The 21,278-nt window shown below is 44.0% G+C and overlaps 1 protein-coding gene across 1 annotated transcript in view; it reads right to left on the minus strand.

Moving 5' to 3' along the window:
- The window catches only part of PRDM10 (PR/SET domain 10), an 89,181-nt gene that overhangs the window by 50,288 nt on the left and 17,615 nt on the right, over positions 1 to 21,278 (minus strand). The window contains exons 2-4 of the mRNA XM_067039327.1: positions 8,771 to 8,951; positions 6,216 to 6,380; positions 3,217 to 3,276 (exon numbers count right to left, since the gene is read on the minus strand). Coding sequence (XP_066895428.1) covers positions 3,217 to 3,276; positions 6,216 to 6,380; positions 8,771 to 8,839 — 294 coding nt within the window. The 5' untranslated portion in view covers positions 8,840 to 8,951. The remainder of the gene's footprint in view (positions 1 to 3,216; positions 3,277 to 6,215; positions 6,381 to 8,770; positions 8,952 to 21,278) is intronic.

Below are 21,278 nucleotides of genomic sequence, written 5' to 3' on the forward strand. Positions count from 1 at the left end.
GGGGCACCCAACAACATGAACAATGTGACTCTCCCAAGCAGAATGTTAAACAAAAGAACAAGACAAAAAGGGGAGTTCCCTGGTGGTCTAGTGGTTAGGATTTGGCCCTTTCACTGCCGTGGCCTGGGTTCAGTCTCTGATCAGGAAACTGAGATCCCACAAGCTGAGTGGCAAGGCCAAAATAAAAATTAAAAAAAAAAAAAAAAAAAAAGACAAAAAAGGAAACCATACTAAGGTATTCTGTTCATATAAAGTTCAAAACCATGGAAAACCAGTCTACAGTGTCAACAGGCAAGAGACTGTGACCTTTGAGGAGAAGGGAAGGAGAAGTGAGTAGGAGAGAGCATGAGGATGGCTTTTAGGAGATGGTAATGTTCTATTATTTAATCTGGGTGTTGGTTAGAGTGTGTTCACTTCGTGATATATCATTGCACTACTGCTTATAAGTTTTTGCACTTTTCCATATGTATGTTATAATTTAATTAAAAAGTTTAAAAAACAGTAAGGAAATATGGGGGACATAAAGGAAATTACACAAATAACGTGGAAAAGAATAGATATAAAAATGATCACAGAGAGAATGTTAGATATAGAAAGCAGAGTCAATATACTCACACTGATATTCCTGGAAAAGTGAACATATCAAATGAAACTGAATAGATCTTCAAAAACCTAATAGATGAAAATGTTCCCGAAACAGAGTCTTAACCTATACATGAAAAGGACATACCCTGTCCTAGGGAATTCTGATTCATATGCTGGTGAAGTCATTAGACTTCAAAGAAAAACTTCAAGGATAAAGAAAGACTCAAACAGGCATTAAGATAGAAAAGGAATGAGGAAAATAATCAAAATTAGACTCAAGATTTGTAAAAATTAAATGCCAGAAGATAATGGAGCAAAATTCTAAATAGCTGTGGTTACTGAACAGAACATAAATACATTAGTTACAATAATAATGCAACTAACACCAAACAGTGGGGGAGGGGAGGAGGGGGAGGAAGTGTCAGTGTGCCGATGTCAGGTCACCACAGCAAGAGCTGGGGACACAGGGGACCGGATCCCAAGGCCGGTTAGGAAACTGTGAGGACTCCAACCTCTTTCAGGCTCACCTCCGTTCGCTTTCCTTCTACTACACTCAAGTAAATTTAAGTTTAAAGTATTTAGATTAATAATAGCATTTAGGGCACAATTTTCCCCTGCTTGTTTATCTTTGTCTGTTTTATGTCTGGAAGGAAATCTAGAATAATAAAAGCCATCCTCACCAATTATAAATTAATGAGGATGTTCCTGGGCAGAATTTGTTTGTTTGGGTTTTTTAATGTACTTCTCTTTTATTTTGTATTGCTTCAACTTTTTATGAAAAAAAATCATTACTCCAAATATTAATGAATGAATTAATCATCTATGAAACACAAAGACATTTCATTTTACTTTTTTCCTGCCAAGTTGTAAAAATGAATTAAATCTATCCATTGCTTGCTTGGTGGAATCAATAAATATTCACAGAAATGGACATGATTTGTTTTATCAAGAGTAAACTTAATTAGTAAAAAATTACTAAAATAAAATAGTAACTCTGCTACAGAACATTTGTGTCTCCCCAAAGTTTATACATATGTCGAAACCTAATCCCCATTGTGACCAGTGTTAGGGGGTGGGGCCTCTGAGAGGTGATTAGGTCACTAGGGTAGAGCCCCCATGAATGGGATTAGTGCCCTTATACAAGACCCCTGAGAGTAGCCTCACCCCTTCTGCCATGTGAGGGCACAGCCATCTGTGAACAGGAAGAGGGCTCTCACCAGACAACAAATCTATTGGCACCTTGGTCTTGGACTTCCCAGCCTCCAGAACTGTGAGAAATAAGTTTCTGTTGTTTGTAAGCCACCCGGTGTATGGCATTCTGTTATAGTGGCCCAGATGGACTAAGACAAGTTCTCATTCAAGATGGCAGACCCACAAAATTGTAGGTCACTACCAATCAGGAATGAATTCAACCATAACTGCTACGACGAAGACTCCTAATTCTCGCTAGATTTCATAAATAACACCAACACAATTACTGTTCATTTTCCAAATTTTAAAATGCAAGTTTCCAAATCACCTACTAAAAAATTTTAAAAGCAGAAAGTGCTTACTAATGAGAATTTACTTGATAATTACTCATGACACTCAGTGGTATAGCTAAATAACAGTCATACTAGCCAGCATGAAAATAAAACTATTTGGATTCACATTCCCTTGAGGGTAAGACTGACAATATCTAGCTTCTGCACCTTCCTTATCACTTTTGCAACCTGGAGGAAAATAACAAAGAAGTCCCTCAAAGTCAAGTAGGATATATTAGAAATATAGATAAAAGGAAAGAAATGTTTTAAAAGAAAACCAAGAAGAATCTCAATTCTCTGAAAGTAGAATGAGGAAGGTTGCCACTAAATATATATGTAATTTAAGCAGGAATTTTTCCCTAATATTTAAAAATAGATTGTCATATTAAGTAAGTCAGAAAGAGAAAGACAAATATCATATGATATCACCTGTACGTGGAATCTAAAATATGATACGAATGAATTTACTTACACAACAGAAACAGGTACACAAACATAGAGAACAAACTTATGGTTACCAAAGGGGAAACGAGGGGGAGAGATAAATTAGAAGTTTGGGATTAGCAGATACAAACTACTATATATAAAATAGATAAACAACAAGGTCCTACTGTATAGCACATGGAACTATATTCAATATCCTGTAATAAACCATAATGGAAAAGAATATGAAAAAAGAATATATATATTATATATATAACTGAATCACTTTGCTGTACACCAGAAACTAACACAACATTGTATATCAACTATAATTCAATAATTTTTAAAAAAAGACCAAGTACTAAAATGTTTCCCAATTTCCATAGACATTTTTGAAACTCAGGATTACTCTTTGGAACTTGAACCAATATCCAGTTGATATGCTTATTTTAATTTAATGCTTAAATTTCCCTGACAAATCATTTTTTTATTACCACGCTATTGTAGTGTACACTGGTTAGAGTGTGTTAGTGTCATGTTCTGCTTTGTTTTCATTAACAGACATTGAGAGTATTCTAAACGCATGAGAAATAGACATCCAGTAAAGAGGGCTGGGGGCATTCCAGGGAAGGGTAACTTCAGTATTATCCACAATCAACAAAAAGGCAAAAAAGCAACACATTACCTGCTGAGCTGTAGCATCCTGTTGGACATAAGCTACCTGGCCTGGGTCTGTAAACAGCGTCTAAACAAACAACAACAAAAACTTATCAATAGATCGTTAGACAGCTCATCTACACAGGAAAAATTATACTACTGCTAAGCACCAATTCCTGAGAGAGTTAACTACCAAACAGCTAGTAGTAATCTTTCGTTAACAAAGAAGATAAAGATAGTAATCTTACATTTTGCTAAAGCCTTTCATCCAGATGGCTCCAAAGAGACTGTAAGAGCTAACCATCTCTATTGGCTAACATACTTCATACTTCAGGAGTTTACTCTAAAGCAAAGCCTCTCCTGAGACTGAATGTCACAGTTAATTAAAAAGGCATGCCACGGGGCTTCCCTGGTGGCGCAGTGGTTGAGAATCCGCCTGCCAATGCAGGGGACACGGGTTCGTGCCCCGGTCCGGGAAGATCCCACATGCCGTGGAGCGGCTGGGCCCGTGAGCCATGGCCCCTGAGCCTGTGCGTCCGGAGCCTGTGCTCCGCAACGGGAGAGGCCGCAACAGTGAGAGGCCCACGTACCACCAAAAAAAAAAAAGGCATGCCACGAACAAGGGGGCATGCATTCAACATGTAACACTCTATCACAGGGGTAGACTTGCAATTAAATGAAAATAGTTGGAGATATACTGGCAAATAGAAGAGTACTGTATACCCAAGGTCTACAACTCTTTCAAATACAAATGCACGCTCATTATCACAAGAGAAGTAGAAGGAAAAGAAATTGAATTTAATGTTCCACAGATTCTTTTTTGGATAAAAGCCAGTAAAATCATAATTTTAAAAGTTCTGATTATAAACACATAATTTGGGTCATGGTGCAGCAAAGATAAATAGAGAAGGAAAATCTTCAAAATGATTTTAGCCAGGGTACCACAGAAAATCTCCAGTCCAGAAAAGTATTCTTTCCGAGAGACTTTAATTTGCCCGAGGCTTTAGCAAACCTATGGGCATAAGAACTAAGGTTAAGTGTTGATTCCAGAGAACTGTAAAAGAGCATTTCAGCCAGTGTCAGATTTCTTATATTTGACAATTTAAAAAAATTATCATAATTCAGACATTTAGTAACACAGTAATGAACCAAACGTTGGTCACAGGACATTCTTCACATAATCTACATGCACTTATTTTTTTTTTTTTTTTTTTTTTTTTGCGGTATGCGGGCCTCTCACTGTTGTGGCCTCTCCCATTGCGGAGCACAGGCTCCGGACGCACAGGCTCAGCGGCCATGGCTCACGGGCTTAGTTGCTCCGCGGCATGTGGGATCTTCCCGGACCAGGGCACGAACCCGTGTCTCCTGCATCGGCAGGCGGATTCTCAACCACTGCGCCACCAGGGAAGCCCTACATGCACTTATTTTAATACAGCTAGGGGACTAAAACTAAGAAGGGACATTCCAAAAGTACCAGCTGACTATTAGGCAATTTCATCTTTATGTAGATTTGAAAGGTATTTATTAGGTGGGTCCCATGTCTTCTTGGGAGTGACTTGAGTCTCTTGATTAAATATTGCATGAGGGCAAATTTTTATTACCAGGATCCTACTATAAACCATGGAACTGATTTCTCTTTTAATATGTTTAAAAGTGCTTTGTGGGCTTCCCTGGTGGCGCAGTGGTTGAGAATCCGCCTGCCGATGCAGGGGACACGGGTTCGTGCCCTGGTCCGGGAAAATCCCACATGCCGCGGAGCAACTAAGCCCGTGAGCCATGGCCGCTGAGCCTGTGCGCCCGGAGCCTGTGCTCCGCAACGGGAGAGGCCACAACAGTGAGAGGCCCGCATACCGCAAAAAAAAAAAAAAAAAAAAAAAGTGCTTTGTACACTGTAAAGTGCTAACAATACAAACTAACATTGTTTTTTTAAAAAATATTTATTTATTTTGGCTGCGCCAGGTCTTAGCTGTGGCACACGGGATCTTTTTAGTTGCAGCATGCAGACTCTTACTTGCGGCATGCATGCGGGATCTAGTTCCCTGACCAGGGATCGAACCCGGGCCCCCTGCATTGAGAGCGTGGAGTCTTACCCACTGGACCACCAGGGAAGTCCCATACAAACTAACATTTATATATTGGGGAATATTCGTGTCATGCATTTGGAAACTAATATTCAGAGTCACTGGCAAAAATTGAAAGTAGCTGTAATTGTACAGTTTTTACCTGCGCTTCTATTACAGTTCTACACATCAGTAAGTTATTAGTAAATAGCAGTTAATAAGCTAGTAGGATCCCTCGTTTAACTGAAATAATCTGCATGTTTTCACTGATCTGTCTTGATTAAGTTACAATGTTTGGTCTGGTTTGTTGATACCTTAGCAAAAGTAAAAGCTGATAATCTTGTTAATAAAATCAATCAGGAACTTCCCTGGTGGCGCAATGGTTAAGAATCCACCTGCCAATGCAGGGGACACAGGTTCGAGCCCTGGTCCAGAAAGATCCCACATGCTGCAGAGCAACTAAGCCCGTGTGCCACAACTACTGAGCGTGGGCTCTAGAGCCCACGAGCCACAACTACTGAGCCCGTGAGCCACAACTACTGAAGCCCAAGCACTTAGAGACCGTGCTCCACAGCAAGAGAAGCCACTGCAATGAGAAGCCCACGCACCACAACACAGAGTAGCCCTTGCTGGCTGCAACTAGAGAAAACCCGGGCGCAGCAATGAAGACCCAACGCAGCCAAAAATAAATAAATTTATATATTTTTTAAAAAATCAATATCAATAGTCATTTGGGGAAAGAACTCATTCGAGGTTAGTGTTCTAACTCCTTATTACATTTAATTTAAATAAATAAACCATATCCTTCCTCTGCCCAGTTGGTTATAAGCTCCTTGAGAGCATAAATCTTATATGAATATTTCCTGTATCACCAGCAAATAGCACAGTGACTGTCAGAGAGTAAACCTAAATAATCGGTGAATTAACTGATTAACAAACAAACTATGAACCACAGTCCTTCACGTGCCTGCGCAGCTTCCACGGGATGGATGTAGACCAGCGTGTGCTCCGGACCATCCACTGACGCGTAAGAGGCACCATCTGCCGTGTATACCACCTGCTGCGGTGGACGGACCTGGTCATCGGTGTAGACAATCTGGGCCACAGTTCCAGCGTCTGGAACAAAATGCACCTGGGGCAAAAAATAATAATAATAACCAGCAAGTATGTAGCAACCACCCTTGCGGAACAAAACCTGTCTCACAAAGACGCAGGACTGACCCAGAACATGACACACTTGCATTTCTAAAAGATCCCCCCGCTGAAAGGAGAGCTCAGCTGATACGCCTTCATCTATGCTGAGTTAGTGACTTGGCAACAGGATCCAAGGACCCTGTCACTGATTTATTGCTCAATATTAGGCAACCGATTTAAAGTCCCCTTTGCCTCAAACGTCCAATGCAGGTATCTCTTTCGGGGAGTACTGACAGGGGGGTTCACTGACCCTGGAAATGGGACAGAAGATGCACGGTTGAGAACATTACCGAACTACAAGATACAAATTATTTGTAACGTGAAAAAATATGTCAAGACTCAAAAGCCAGTTGCTTTCAACACATCGTAAGAATTCTACTTTATAACTAACAGTGCCTTTTGGCAAACACATTAAAACAAGGTCATTTTCTTTCCTACAGATTCTTTCATACTCCAAGGCCGTCTGGAGGCGAGTCGATGAACGTTTGCTGACTTGGCGAACGTAACAGAACACTTCCTTGCCAACTAGGTAAAAATACAAAAAAAATTCTAAGAAAGTACTTTTAAGGGGCTTTGGACAACTCCTTCAGTTGTCACCAGGGGAAATCATTTTCTATCTACCAAGAACTAAAGCAGAAACTGGATTCTGTAAAGTGCTTTCGAGTAGTCAGCTTTGGAGGTTCTTGAAGGCTGGCATACAGCCTAGTATCTGATATTGAAGGTACAAAGCAGATGGTCAAAGAACACATTTGGGAGAGAAACGGTTTATGTGCTGATATCGAAGTGAGACCCTCTTAGGTCAGATTCCTTACTCTTACACCGTCTTGGCTTCCGACCTAACTTTTTTATTTCAGTTTTTTTCCAGTGGCGAATAGTAGATCCCGAAGATGACATAAGCTAATTCAATCCCCAGAAAGAAAACTGGAGACCCAATGAAGTCGAGCACCACATAAGTAAAACAAACCTCCACTTCCATACTAAGCACTAAGTCCAGCTTCTACATAAATCTGCTTTGTCCATGAAGATACAGTTTGCATCCACACAAGAATTAGGCTTCTAAGATATTTGCGCAGTTTTAAGTGCTGCAAAATAATTTTGTGAGTTTAGATTTGCTCATTGACACCAAAATCTTGAACTAGTTTCAATGCTTAAAAGAGAGAGAAAAAATTTCCTTAAGAGTTATCCAAACTCTTCAACTTGGTCTTCAATACCCAGTACTCGGCTAAATCAGAATGCCTGGTTGGGGAAGGGACACTGGGAGGAGGGGTGCAATAAAGGATGCGGAGCTCTGCTGTCTACCATCTGGTTACCCACAAATGTGGACCCTATTTATTAACAAACTACATTTTTGTTTATAAACAAAATATACCAAAATATATAGCTACATGAAAGTAGCCTTCCAAATAGTTTCCATGAGAACCAAAACAGCACTCTCAATTATTCTGCTGGAAGCATCTCTGGGAATTTTTTGCTCAGTATTCAAACTCAGACTTTCAAATCATACCAGATGATCAATTTTATGTATTGTGCATTTGTTATATTGCTTAAATTAAATAAAATGTGTATACCTAAAGGTTTCAATGTTAATTTTCTGATTTGGGTAACAATACTATGGTTATATAATTTGACGAAAATTAAATTAAAATTACATATATATTATAATGCTTCAAAATGAAGTTTTATACTTTGGTCACATGTAAACACGGCTTCCTATGAGTGCTGACTCTTCTCAAAATTCAAACGCATACCCAAAACGCAGAGGTTCGCCTTTGCTAAGAATAGTCAAAAGAACGTGTAGCTGGTTAGGATGGCAATTTGAAAGGCAGAGATCACTCGTTACAGCAGAATCTGAATGAGCGACTAACCTCCAGAGCTGTGGGTTCAATGGGACAACTTTCAATTAGAGGTTTACATCCTGAATTTAAGAAGAAAAGGAAAAGCCACTCACTTTATAGGCATACTTTGGTACTTCATTACACATGAGGAAACAAAACCCTTTCCAGGATAACATAAAGGAAACCTCCAGTTTGAAGCTTTCAGCACCAATACCACGAAATAAAACGGAGCAGTGAAATGGATTATGACAATAAGATAGGGGAAAGGCAGAGAAGCCATGAGTGGTATGTAATCCCTCAAAATCACAGCGACCCATGTTGCTGGAGCATCCAACGTGCTGAAACGCTGCCCATTCCCTCTGCACCAGTGCTGCAAGTCAGCTTCCTCCCAACCATGCATCACTGTATTAGGAGCTGCTATTTCTCTAGCCGTCGGCAAACCGTACCAACTAAAAAACTGCTGTCAATGCCCAGCTGGGAGACCACTCTTCACCTGTGCAGCATCCTCCTCATGCTCTGCAGCCGGAGGCCACACGTGCGAGCTTTCCTCTTTGGAATCCATCCTTTCCCTGCTGGACGGCGTCCTGGGCACCTAGAGCAGCTCGGGGTGAAGGACAGTCATCTGCCTGCCACACGAGTGTTCATCGGGACAAAGAGGCCTCTCTGCAACGTGCCTGAAAAAAGAGAGAGGAGGACCCAAGACTTTAAATAAATGAATGCATTCTAATAAATTACAGTTTCCACCACAAAAAGGGGAAAAAAAAAAAAAAAAAGCTTTGTGAAAGATTACACACCTGGGCAAAAAGGTAAAAATGAAGAAATTATTTGGAATAATGATGCAATGTATTGCATACTTGCTCTGCTCTGGGCACAAGTTAGGTGGATGGAACCTTCATCACAAGTGCTGATGGCAGCCCTCTTAGTTCTCCTGAGGGGGACGAGGCCCCCAGAGGCTAAATGCAGGTACGTGCTGGGTTCACACCAAGACTCGCTGCTGCTCGGCCAGCTCGTCCCTCCCTTGCACACTTGTTTAAAATATTTTATTTATTTATCTACCTATCTATTTATTTATTTAGGTTGTGTCAGATCTTAGTTGCAGGCACATGGGATCTTCACTGAGGTATGGAGGATCTTTTCGTTGTGGCACACAGGCTCTTTGTTGCGGCACTCAGGCTCCCCTCTAGCTGTGGAGTGCAGGTTTTCTCTTCTCTAGTTGTGGTGCGTGGGCTCTGTAGTTTGCGGCACTCGGGCTCTCTCGTTGAGGCGCGAGAGCTCGGTACTTGTGGCGTGCGGGCCTAGTTGCCCCGAGGCATGTGGGATCTTAGCTCCCCGACCAGGGATCAAACCCAAGTCCCCTGCATTGGAAGCCGATTCTGTCCCACTGGACCACCAGGGAAGTCCCTGCACACTTGTTTAGACACTGACTTCCTATACCACCAGCTCAAAATGAACAGCAGAATAAGTCACAAAAGGAGGGAAAAAATGGCAGATGGAGGGAGCTGAATTTTCTGGGCCACAATTTGGTGAATACAAATATAAACTTTGTTTCCCATTGGGTCCATACAGGGGTAATGACTGAGCAAATCAAACATCAACTGAACATCAATGTGCACAAAATCTACATCTTGAAACATTATTATTTTCCAAAATAGATGTTTTAATCAATCTTCCCTGCTGAAGATGATAAAACACTGACATTTTAAAGGTCACATGAGATGTGCTGTTTAACGGGGCAGCTAGGCCTGATACACCTCCTCCCACCAGCCCATTAAACAGCAGAAGAGACAGGAAAGGCCAAACTGCTCAGAACACCATTCAACTAAAGGTAAGAAAGACCACTGCCCAGGGATTGCACTGGTGGTCCTGTGGTTAAGACTCTGCCTTTCAATGCAGGGGGCGTCGGTTCGATCCCTGGTCAGGGAACTAAGATCCCCGGTGCCTCGGGGTGTCGCCAAAAAATTTAATAAGTAAATAAATTGCACATCTCTTAAAAAAAAAAAAAAAAGAAAGAAAGACCACTACCCAGAACCCAGCCAGAATTTTCTCCATTGTTAATGGAAATAAGCTGAGAAACATTCTTAGGCTACACATGCTCCAACTTCTGAACCAGAATAAGGCCCATAGAAGAAAGAAATGAAACGGGAACACCCAATGTCAGGGCCTAAGTCTGGGATACAGAAAAGCCACGTCCAAACAGCCTGGGAGCCTCTTTGGAGCCACTGAGGAACCTGCTCCTGCTTGGTTGCAACGCTACCGTCCTCACCCCCACCCGAAGGCACCCCACCACACACACACTTGCCCTGCACACACTGGAGGGTCCTGGAAAAGATGCCCGTGTCGCCAACAGGTGACTATATAAGCAAAGGGGCTGGGGGCACACTCTCGGGAGAAATGGAAATGTTCTCTCTCCTGCATCTAGACTGGGGGGTGGTTACATGGGGAATTCATGTGTCAAAATTGTCATCAACCTATTCAATTAAAATATGTGCATTGGGCTTCCCTGGTGGCGCAGTGGTTGAGAATCCGCCTGCCGATGCAGGGGACACGGGTTCGTGCCCCGGTCTGGGAAGATCCCACATGCCGCGGAGCGGCTGGGCCCGTGAGCCATGGCCGCTGAGCCTGAGCGTCCGGAGCCTGTGCTCCACAACGGGAGAGGCCACAACAGTGAGGCCCGCATACCACAAAAAAAAAAAAAAAAAAAAAAAAAAAAAAAAAATGTGCATTGCATCAAGTGTAAATTATACCCTATAAAGTTGTCTTTTTTTTAAAAAAAGCATGCCTTCCTTATATAATGGTACTATCTAAGCATACATAAAAAGATGGTCAGGGTGAGTTGCACAGTATGTGAATTATACCTCAACAAAACTTATATTTTTTTAAAAAGGAACAAAAATATTAAGAAACCTAGGAATAAATGTCACCAACAATATAAAGATCTATAGGAAGAAAATCACAAAATTGTACAAAAGGACATAAATGGCTCAGTGTTACAAAATCATAAAATGTTCCACATCAGAAGTGCTTTTAAAAATTTTTTTATTTTTTAATAATTTCAGACAGAAAAGCAGCATAAATAGTACAAAGAATTCCTGTACTTCTTCACTCAGGTTCCCCAAACGTTAACATTTTACCATGCTTACTTTATTATTCTCTCTCCTTCTCTCTCCCTCTCTCTCTCTCTTGTTTTTTTAACTTGAACTATTCGAGAGTGAGTTGCAGACACAAAGCCCCTTTCCTACTAAATTCTTAAGTGCCTGTTTCCTAAAAACAGGACATTTTCTCACATAACCACAGACTATCACAAGCAGGACGTTAACGTGAAAACAGTGCTATTACCTAATTTGCAGACCACATTCAACTTCTGCCAGTTGTCTGATTACCGTCCTTTGCAGAGAAGGAAACCCCTCTTTTTCTGGCCCAGGATCCAATCTGGCATCGCACACCGTGCGTCCCGCGGACACGTCCCGTCTGTCCCCTCTGATCGGGAACAGTCCCCAGTCTTTCCTAGTTCTCCACGACCTTGACATTTTGGAAATGCACAGGCCATTTGTTTTTCAGAAGGTCCCTCAATTTGAGTTTGTCTGATGTCTCTTCATGGTTAGATTCAGGACATGTATTTTCAACAGGAATTAATACCACAGAAGACATGTTGTGCTTTTCCCATACAGGAATTTGAGATTTTTTTTTTTCAACTTAGCTTGTCAATTGCACAATCACTCAAGTGCACAGGGGGACGCTTCGAGGATCCAGGCAGGCTCACCCCTCACACTCTGGAAACACACCAGCCCAGAGTGCCTTTCTTATTTGTTTTCATTTCTAGAAAGGTGCTTATTATTTCTCTCTACCTGGAATCCCTTATCCATTCTTCAGAATCAACCCACACCATCAATTTGTTATCTATTTTCCAAAGATATTTTATGCATATACAAGCGAAATTTAAACACTCCATGCCTCTGCAACCACACACAGCAGCATGTTATTGATTCTATACAAAGCAGCATCTCTTTTTTTTTTTTTTTTTTTTTTGCTGTACGCAGGCCTCTTACTGTTATGGCCTCTCCTGTTGCTCCGGACGCGCAGGCTCAGTGGCCATGGCTCACGGGCCCAGCCGCTCAGCGCATGTGGGATCTTCCCACACCGGGGCACGAACCCGCGTCCCCTGTATCGGCAGGCGGACTCTCAACCACTGCGCCACCAGGGAAGTCCCAGCAGCATCTCTTTTAAACCTTATTTATTCCATATAATTTCATACCCTTTACATTGTTCCATATCCATACAGCATTTCCTCATTCTTTATTACAGCTGCATCATTTCATTATATGAATATATCATAATGTATTTAATCTTGTGTCGATAAACAGGTTATTTTTAATCTTTTGTGACGAATGCATTTGGACATACAATCTGCTATATCTTGAATTCTTTTGAAGTCTCTGAGGGATAATCTGGAGTCAGTTACAGTGGCTGTATGACTGTAGAGTAACTATTAGTTTCTGAACTCCAGCACTGGGGCTGTCCTCTCCCTGTGCCTCACGTGCGAGGGCCCAGGGGACACATCTGAGCAGAGGCAGAAGTCAGTACAAGAGGAAGAGTGGCTACGAGCTTGGGCTCTGGACCCAGATTTCGGTAGCAATCCTGTGACTTAACTGACCTCAGGCAAAGCAAGGACAGTCTCTAAATCCCTCTCCTTCTCTGTAAAACTGGGATCATAAGATTATTGACAGAACATGAAATAATGCACATAAAATGCTTAGCACAATGCCTGCTCCATGATAAACACTCACCTATTAGATTTTTTAAAAAGGTTCGATCATATTGCATTTTTCTGTCTAAATATCTGCCTCCCCATCTCAACTCAAAGTTCCTTCAGGTCAAGGAATATGAGTAACTCTAGGTCTGTCGTGTGGCACGTCCTTGATCATTTGTACAGATCAGTCGTAGGGGGAAGAGAGAAGAAGACACCTGATCCCAAGTGGGGGGGGGGGGGTCCAGGGATGACTTCTCAGAGAAGCTGAATCTTCAAGGATGAACAGGAACAAGAAAGAAGAGATGGGAAGGGGCAGAATATTTACTCTAGACTGAAATACCTTTTTTCTAATCTTACCAAAATAAGGAAGTATATATTTCATGACAGAAAATACCAGAGACTGCAGAAGGCAAGGATAAAGGGGGAGAAAAAAAGAAAATAATTACTTGGTAGATGGGAGCAAAATAACAGAACAGTTCATCGACACATAGGAAAGCCTGCTAGTAAAATTTAGCAATACGGATGTGAAATACTGCCCACAGTGTCAGCTCCCAATAATTTTAGAATACTGTTAGCACATAAAGAAGCCCAAGATGGTGAAAACTCTTGGACTTCCCTGGTGGCGCAGTGGTTAAGAATCTGCCTGCCAGGGCTTCCCTGGTGGCGCAGTGGTTGAGAATCCGCCTGCCGATGTAGGGGACACGGGTTCGTGCCCCGGTCTGGGAGGATCCCACGTGCCGCGGAGCGGCTGGGCCTGTGAGCCATGGCTGCTGAGCCGGTGCGTCCGGCGCCTGTGCTCTGCAATGGGAGTTGGAGCAGTGGTCCGGGAAGATCCCACATGCTGCAGGGCAACTAGGCCCATGTGCCGCAACTACTGAGCCTGCGCTCTAGAGCACGTGAGCCACAACTACTGAGCCTGCGTGCCACAACTACTGAGGCCCGCATGCCTAGAGACCGTGCTCCGCAACAAGAGAAGCCACTGCAATGAGAAGCCCGCGCACCGCAACGAAGAGTAGCCCCCTCTCGCCACAACTAGAGAAAGCCCGCCGGCAGCCACAAAGACCCAGCACAGCCAAAACAGAATTAAATTAAATTAAAAGGGCTTCCCTGGTGGTGCAGTGGTTGAGCCCATCTGCCAATGCAGGGGACACGGGATCAAGCCCTGGTCCGGGAAGATCCCACATGCCGCGGAGCAACTAAGCCCGTGCACCACAACTGCTAAGCCTGCGCTCTGGAGCCCACGTGTCACAACTACTGAAGCCCCCACGCTGCAACTACAGAAAGCTCACACAGCAACAAAGACCCAATTCAGCCGAAAACAAAATAAATAAATAAATTTATTTTAAAAATACATTATAAAAAAATTAAACTAAAAAAAGATGGTGGGCTTCCCTGGTGGCGCAGTGGTTGAGACTCCGCCTGCCGATGCAGGGGACACGGGTTCGTGCCCCGGTCCGGGAGGATCCCACATGCTGCGGAGCAGCTGGGCCCGTGAGCCATGGCCGCTGAGCCTGTGTGTCCGGAGCCTGTGCTCCGCAACGGGAGAGGCCACAACAGTGAGAGGCCCGCGTACCGCAAAAAAAAAAAAAAAAAAAGATGGTGAAAATTCTTTAATTCAAAAAGTGTCTGGAATCTAAAGCAGTGATACAGAATACCCAGTTCTTGTTCTTTAAGATATATTGATACTTATAAGACCTATTGAGCTTCTTTAACTACTAAACTATTCAAAACAGTGTGACATTCTGCAATTATTTATTGTTTAATAAATTGTTCAAGCAAACTGAATTTTAGGTAAGACTCTGCTACTAAGTAAGTCACTTTAAAATACTCTAGCATCAGCTTCCTTATCTGTAAAACGAGAGTATAAAGTGGTTTCTAGCCTTAAGCTTAGAAGGGAAGCAGCAGAGTATAGTAGAAAATCCACAGCCTCTGAGTTGAACATCCAGGCTTCCCCAAAGACTCAGCTACTCAGTAATTACATCCTTCGGCCAAATCACTTAAACACCTTGAGCCTCGATATTCTCCTATGTAAAATGGATACGATAATTACCTACGGGTGTTACAGTGAGGGTTACATGATATATGTAAAAATCCCAGGCACAGATGTAGCACTTGGCAGTGCTCAAATGTGTCAACTTTCATATTTACTGATGAGCTATAAGAGCTTCAGAATTTTCAAAACATTTCATATTTTTTAATTTTTTTAATAAATTTATTTATTTATTTTTGGCTGCATTGGGTCTTCGTTGCTGGGCACGGGCTTTCTCTAGTTGTGGCGTGCTGGGGCTACTCTTCGTTGCAGTGCATGGGCTTCTCATTGCGGTGGCTTCTCTTGCTACGGAACGCAAGTTCTAGGCGCACGGGCTTCAGTAGTTGTGGCACGCGGGCTCAGTAGTTGCGGCTCACGGGCTCTAGAGCGCAGGCTCAGCAGTTGTGGTGCACGGGCTTAGTTGCTCCGCGGCATGAGGGATCCTCCCGGACCGGGGCACGAACCCGCGCCCCCTGCATCGGCAGGCGGACTCTCAACCACTGCGCCGCCAGGGAAGCCCGAGGGGTCTATTTTACAACACTGGCATCCCACAGTCGCTCTCACCCAGGTGGCAGTGAGGCTGTGGGTGCACTGCCTGCTCGCGTGTGACCTTGCTCACAGCCCTTCATTAGCTCTGTCCTCGCTTCACTGAGTCATGTGTGTTGTCAGCACTAGACACCCTGAGTGTGACTGCCATTTTAAATGCAAAAAGATGACACTGTAATGTGGCATTAAAACTGAAAGGCATGGGAACAGCAGCTGGGCACAAATTTGATTAGGGAAGCAAATATCCATCACTGGAAAAATGACCTTGCCCAACAAACCTACGGGACTTGGGTATAAGAGACAGCGTGGTGAGTGACGCTGCTTTGTGCAATGTTATTACTGAGATACGCGGAAAGGCAGGCCCGCCACAGGCTGAATAAAACAACACCGGGATCAGAACTCCCCGGATGGGTACAAGCTGTTTGGAGGAGATTCCTGGGGACAGCAGTTGTGCCCTCTTTTCAGAAATGCTGTGTCTCACCGGCACTCTTGAGGGCACAGAGACATCGATGGCGCTGAACCGGAAGAGATTCTGAAGAGTCAGCCTCTGAAAGCGACCGCATTTTAGGAATATCTAAAACAATTTATTTCACGTATATTTTCCCTTTTATGTATGCACGAGTGATGTGAGAAAAATCTATGCCTAAATAAATCTAAAAGAGCTCTTTCAACAAGTATCTAATAAAAATTCTAAGTACCAAAAAGCACTTGAATCAGTTTAATTGGCCAGGCTTTTTCCTTTTGTAAATGATACATAAAATAATTGTTGTTTCTTACCACCAACATCTGAGACTCAAGACAACATGATAGCATTTGGGATCACGTAGCGTGACGAACATTCGAGGAATGGTGGCAATTCTTTTCACGCTTTGTGAACATTGAGCATAAAAGGTTGAGCAAGAGCTCTGCTCCCACGGAGCTCACAGTCTAGTGGGAGGGGTGGGCACCTGGCTTCCCAGCTCACCGGGGACGCCTGCGTGGTAAGGACAGTGAGGAAACGTGGGGGGGAGAAAGAAGGAAAGAGAAATGCCTGCCTTTCCAGCCGCTGCACTAATAAGGCCGGCCCGGAGCCAGACGACGGAGTGGCCCAGCGACCCAGCCTCCACATCGCCTGCCCTCCTCGCATTTCCCACCCCAGAGCCGGATCCCCTCACCATCCACCAGCCTGGTTCCCACCATCACCGGCCCTTTTGGGCTGAAAGGAGCCAATTCTCCAGAACCATTCAGGACTTGGAGTCGAGAAGCTCCCGTTTCATCACCTGCACGTAGAGGTGGAAGAAGAGGCCCAGATCCACCTTCAAAGGTAGATGTGGGGGCTTCCCTGGTGGCGCAGTGGTTGAGAGTCCGCCCGCCGATGCAGGGGACGCGGGTTCGTGCCCCGGTCCGGGAAGATCCCACATGCCGCGGAGCGGCTGGGCCCGTGAGCCATGGCCGCTGAGCCTGTGCGTCCGGAGCCTGTGCTCCGCAACGGGAGAGGCCACAACAGTGAGAGGCCCGCGTACCACAAAAAAAAAAAAAAAAAAGGTAGATGTGCACCCGGGATGACAGGATGAACTATAAATACAATTTCACTTTAAAACGTTGTTATAGATAGTTGTTAAATTCCCCGGGATTACGGCACATTGTTGAACCTCAGAAACACTAAGAATGCAACAGAGGTTTCTGCTCTGGTGAGGCGCCTTCCAGATGCATCATTCTTTACCGGGAAAGACGTGTGCCACAATCTAGACAGTACACTTGCAAATCAACTTTTCTGGCTCATGACAAACTAACCAGCAGAGACTGCTGACTCCTTCCCTGAAATCCTACACGACACACGCCACACGCCGTAGAAGGAAGTTAGAGGGAGGCTGACAGACTTGCAAAATGAATATAAAAACTGTGAGAAAGAAAGTGGAGGAGGTGGATTTGCAACCCAGGGAGGGAGCTGTGGGTGAGCTCAGAACAGAGGGGACCAGCCAGCAGAGCGGGGGGGGGGGGGGGGGGGGGAGGCCGATTTCTTTCTTGTTCTCTCCCTGAGCTCCTGCTGCCCAGCCTGCAACAACCGTCCCCGTCCCCCCGTAGTGCACAAACTCGGCAGCCAGCCCGGCGCAGCCAGCGGTGGGGAGACCTCAGGGCACGTGAGGTGGCCGGACGGGGAACAGACACCAAGGTCAGGAGGCCAGCCAGCTCCTCCCCTTAGGCCTAGGGCAGCAGTGCGCACGGACGGGAAGGTTCTCCAGGGGCAAACAGGCAATGGCTGGGCCCAGGGGCTCTCTGGCCCGATGTACAGGCAATTGCTTGTTTTTGTTTGCGTCACCTTTCACCTTTCTTGCAATGAACAGGTACAGCTATCTGGTGACTTTTGCTGACCCAAGTATAAAAAGAGCATCCTTCAGGAATACTCACATCGAAAGCCGTCTCCATTTAAAGGAATGCTGCTTGAGCTTGTTTTAGGTTAGTTACACTGGAATAGGAATGCAGTCCTGGAACCGCAACTTGGATTTGTCGTACTTATATGAGAGCAGGCTTGGGATTCAGACAGCCTGGCTTAAAATCACGGATCTGCCGCTCTTAGCTTTTTTTTTTTTTTTTTTTTTTTTTTTTTTTGCGGTATGCGGGCCTCTCACTGCTGTGGCCTCTCCCGTTGCGGAGCACAGGCTCCGGACGCGCAGGCTCAGCGGCCATGGCTCACGGGCCCAGCCGCTCCGCGGCACGTGGGATCCTCCCGGACCAGGGCACGAACCTGTGTCCCCCGCATCGGCAGGCGGACTCCCAACCACTGCGCCACCAGGGAAGCCCCGCTCTTAGCTTTTGACAATTGGTTTATTCTCTCTGAGCTTCAGTGCTCTCATCCATAGGATAAAGAACTGAAGGATATTAGCAGTGTAATAGTAGAAAACAACTGTAACTAATGTACACAATATAAAAACACCTTTATGTCACGAAACAGAAAGGACACCCTCTGAAGTCATATTTAAGATTAGAGAGGTAAGAGTGATTTCACTCTATGTAGAGAGGGGAAAAAAAAAAGAACATGTTTATTAAAGCACTAACTTATACAAAGGGAAAAGAAAGATTATGGGGAATCCAATTCTATGACACAGAATAATAGAACTGCAGAACTAGAAGAAAAATCCCAGGCCCATGGTTCTCAAATATGTTCACAAGACAGGACCACAGTGTCCTCTGCCAAGCACCATGAAACATTAACATATATATTTTTTACATCATAAAACAATATTAGCGAACATTTGTATAGCACTTACTACGGGCCAGGCATGTTCTAAGTACTTTACATGTATTGATTCATTTAATCTTCACAATAACCCATGAAGCTGGTACATTATTGTCTCTACTTTATAGGTGAGGGACAGAGAAAGAGAGAGATTAAGTGATTCGCCCAGGGTAACAGAGCTGGGAAGAGCTATTATGTGGCAGAGCTGTGATACCCAGAAGCCCAGGCATGTGGCTATTGAGCCCGTGTGGTGGCCACCATTCCACCCTGCTTCTCGTTCCATAAACTAAGATTGCTTGGCCTGTGTTAAGATTCCAGCATAAATGGCTCCATTATATGAGCTATATAAAAATCACATCCAAGCTCATTTTATAATTTTTTTAAACTATCAGATTAAGCAAGACTAGGTATTCCCAAATTTTCCACTAACTTTTTTTTTTTTTTTGCAGTATGCGGGCCTCTCACTGTTGTGGCCTCTCCCGTTGCGGAGCACAGGCTCCGGACGCGCAGGCTCAGCGGCCATGGCTCACGGGCGCAGCCGCGGGGCACGTGGGATCTTCCCGGACCGGGGCACGAACCCGTGTCCCCCGCATCGGCAGGCGGACTCTCAACCACTGCGCCACCAGGGAAGCCCTCCACTAACTTTTTTTCTACTTGTTCATTTGTCACCTCCTAGTGCTGACTAAGGTGATTGGCAGTAATAGTAACAAAGAGTTAATGAAATTTCATGGGACTGAAGCTCAAAATAAAGAAAAGTCTATCCTTTATTTTGATTTAAATGAAAAAACACCTTGATCTAGCTCTAGAACACTACTGTTTGGGGGGAGGGTACTTTGGGAACCACTCGTCCCAGGCAGCTTCCATTTTACAGAAGCTATCATCCAGCTCAGCGCTCTGGCTCTGGCACTGTGGCCATGGCATGCCCGAGGGAAGACAGTACTCAAAGGCCAAGCTCAGGACAGGATGTGCCACCGGGCACCACCACCAGTCTGAGAAGTATCACTCATCAACTCCTTCAGCTGATTAATTAATTAATTTATTTATTTATTTATTTATTTATTTTTTTGCGGTACGTGGGCCTCTCACTGCTGTGGCCTCTCCCGTTGCGGAGCACAGGCTCAGCGGCCACGGCTCACGGGCCCAGCCGCTCCGCGGCACGTGGGATCTTCCCGGACCGGGGCACGAACCCGCGTCCCCTGCATCGGCAGGCGGACTCTCAACCACGGCGTCACCAGGGAAGCCCCACTTCAGCTGATTTAATGTCACGACAGCCAACAAAGTTGTTTAAACCCATATCCTCATGATTCAGAAGACATAACAGGACAGAATCACAACGAGTGCTCTGCTTTGCACAGCTGATCAGCACTGCACAACTGAGGCGCTACAGTAAGCGTGAGAGCTATAAAATCAGACCAAGCAGACTGGAAATAAAGGGCTTCTACTATATCTAAGCGCCCGTCAACAGATGAATGGATAAAGAAGATGTGGTACATAATATACAATGGACTATTACTCAGCCATAAAAAAAGAATTGAAATAATGCTATTTGCAGCAACATGGATGGACCTAGAGATTATCATACTAAGTGAAGGAAGTCAGACAGAGAAAGACAAATACCATATGATATCACTTATATGTGGAATCTAAAATAGGACACAAATGAACTTATCTACAAAACAGAAACAGATTCATGGACTAGAGAACAGACTTGTAGTTACCAAGGGTGAGTAGGAGGGGAAGGGAAAGGGATGGAGTGGGAGTTTGGGATTAGCAGATGCAAACTATTATATAGAGAATGGCTAAACAATAACGTCCTACTGTATAGCACAGGGAACTATATTCAATATCTTATAATAACCTATAATGGAAAAAATATGAAAAAGACTAGATACGTATAGGCATGACTGAATCACTTTGCTGTACACCAGAAACTAATAAAACACTGTAAATCAACCATACTTCAGTTAATTAATTAATTGTGGAAAAACAGGCTTCCACAATGTTCACTCATTTAGAATGGCAAGCTGAGATTTTACATTTCATTCATTTCTGGAAGAAATAGTTCTGGAACTCAGAAGGGAAAAAAAACTGAACTTGGTTCTAAATGGTGAACAGGAACTGGTAGAGGAAGTAACAATGGACAAATAACAAACGTATACAGATTTCAACACAAATTCCCCATTCTTGCTGAAAAGGGGAAGCCCAAATAACCCATCCCATAGTTTCTCAACTTTAAAAATTCACAACAAATTAGTACTTCCATTGAGAAAAAATGAAACTGAGAAGTGAAAACTATCAGCAAGACCCTCTCCTTGCCCGACAAGGTGCCCCGACGCCCCAGGCAGACACTGTTTATTCGACCTTCACCCCAGCCGGGGGCCAGGGGGAGGGCTAGAGCAGGACCGGCCTACAGTTCACAAAGGACGAAGTGACCCCAGACAGGCTGATGACTCACCCACAGT

The sequence above is a fragment of the Kogia breviceps genome, chromosome 7 (genome assembly GCF_026419965.1).
Source record: "Kogia breviceps isolate mKogBre1 chromosome 7, mKogBre1 haplotype 1, whole genome shotgun sequence".
NCBI lineage: Eukaryota > Metazoa > Chordata > Mammalia > Artiodactyla > Physeteridae > Kogia > Kogia breviceps.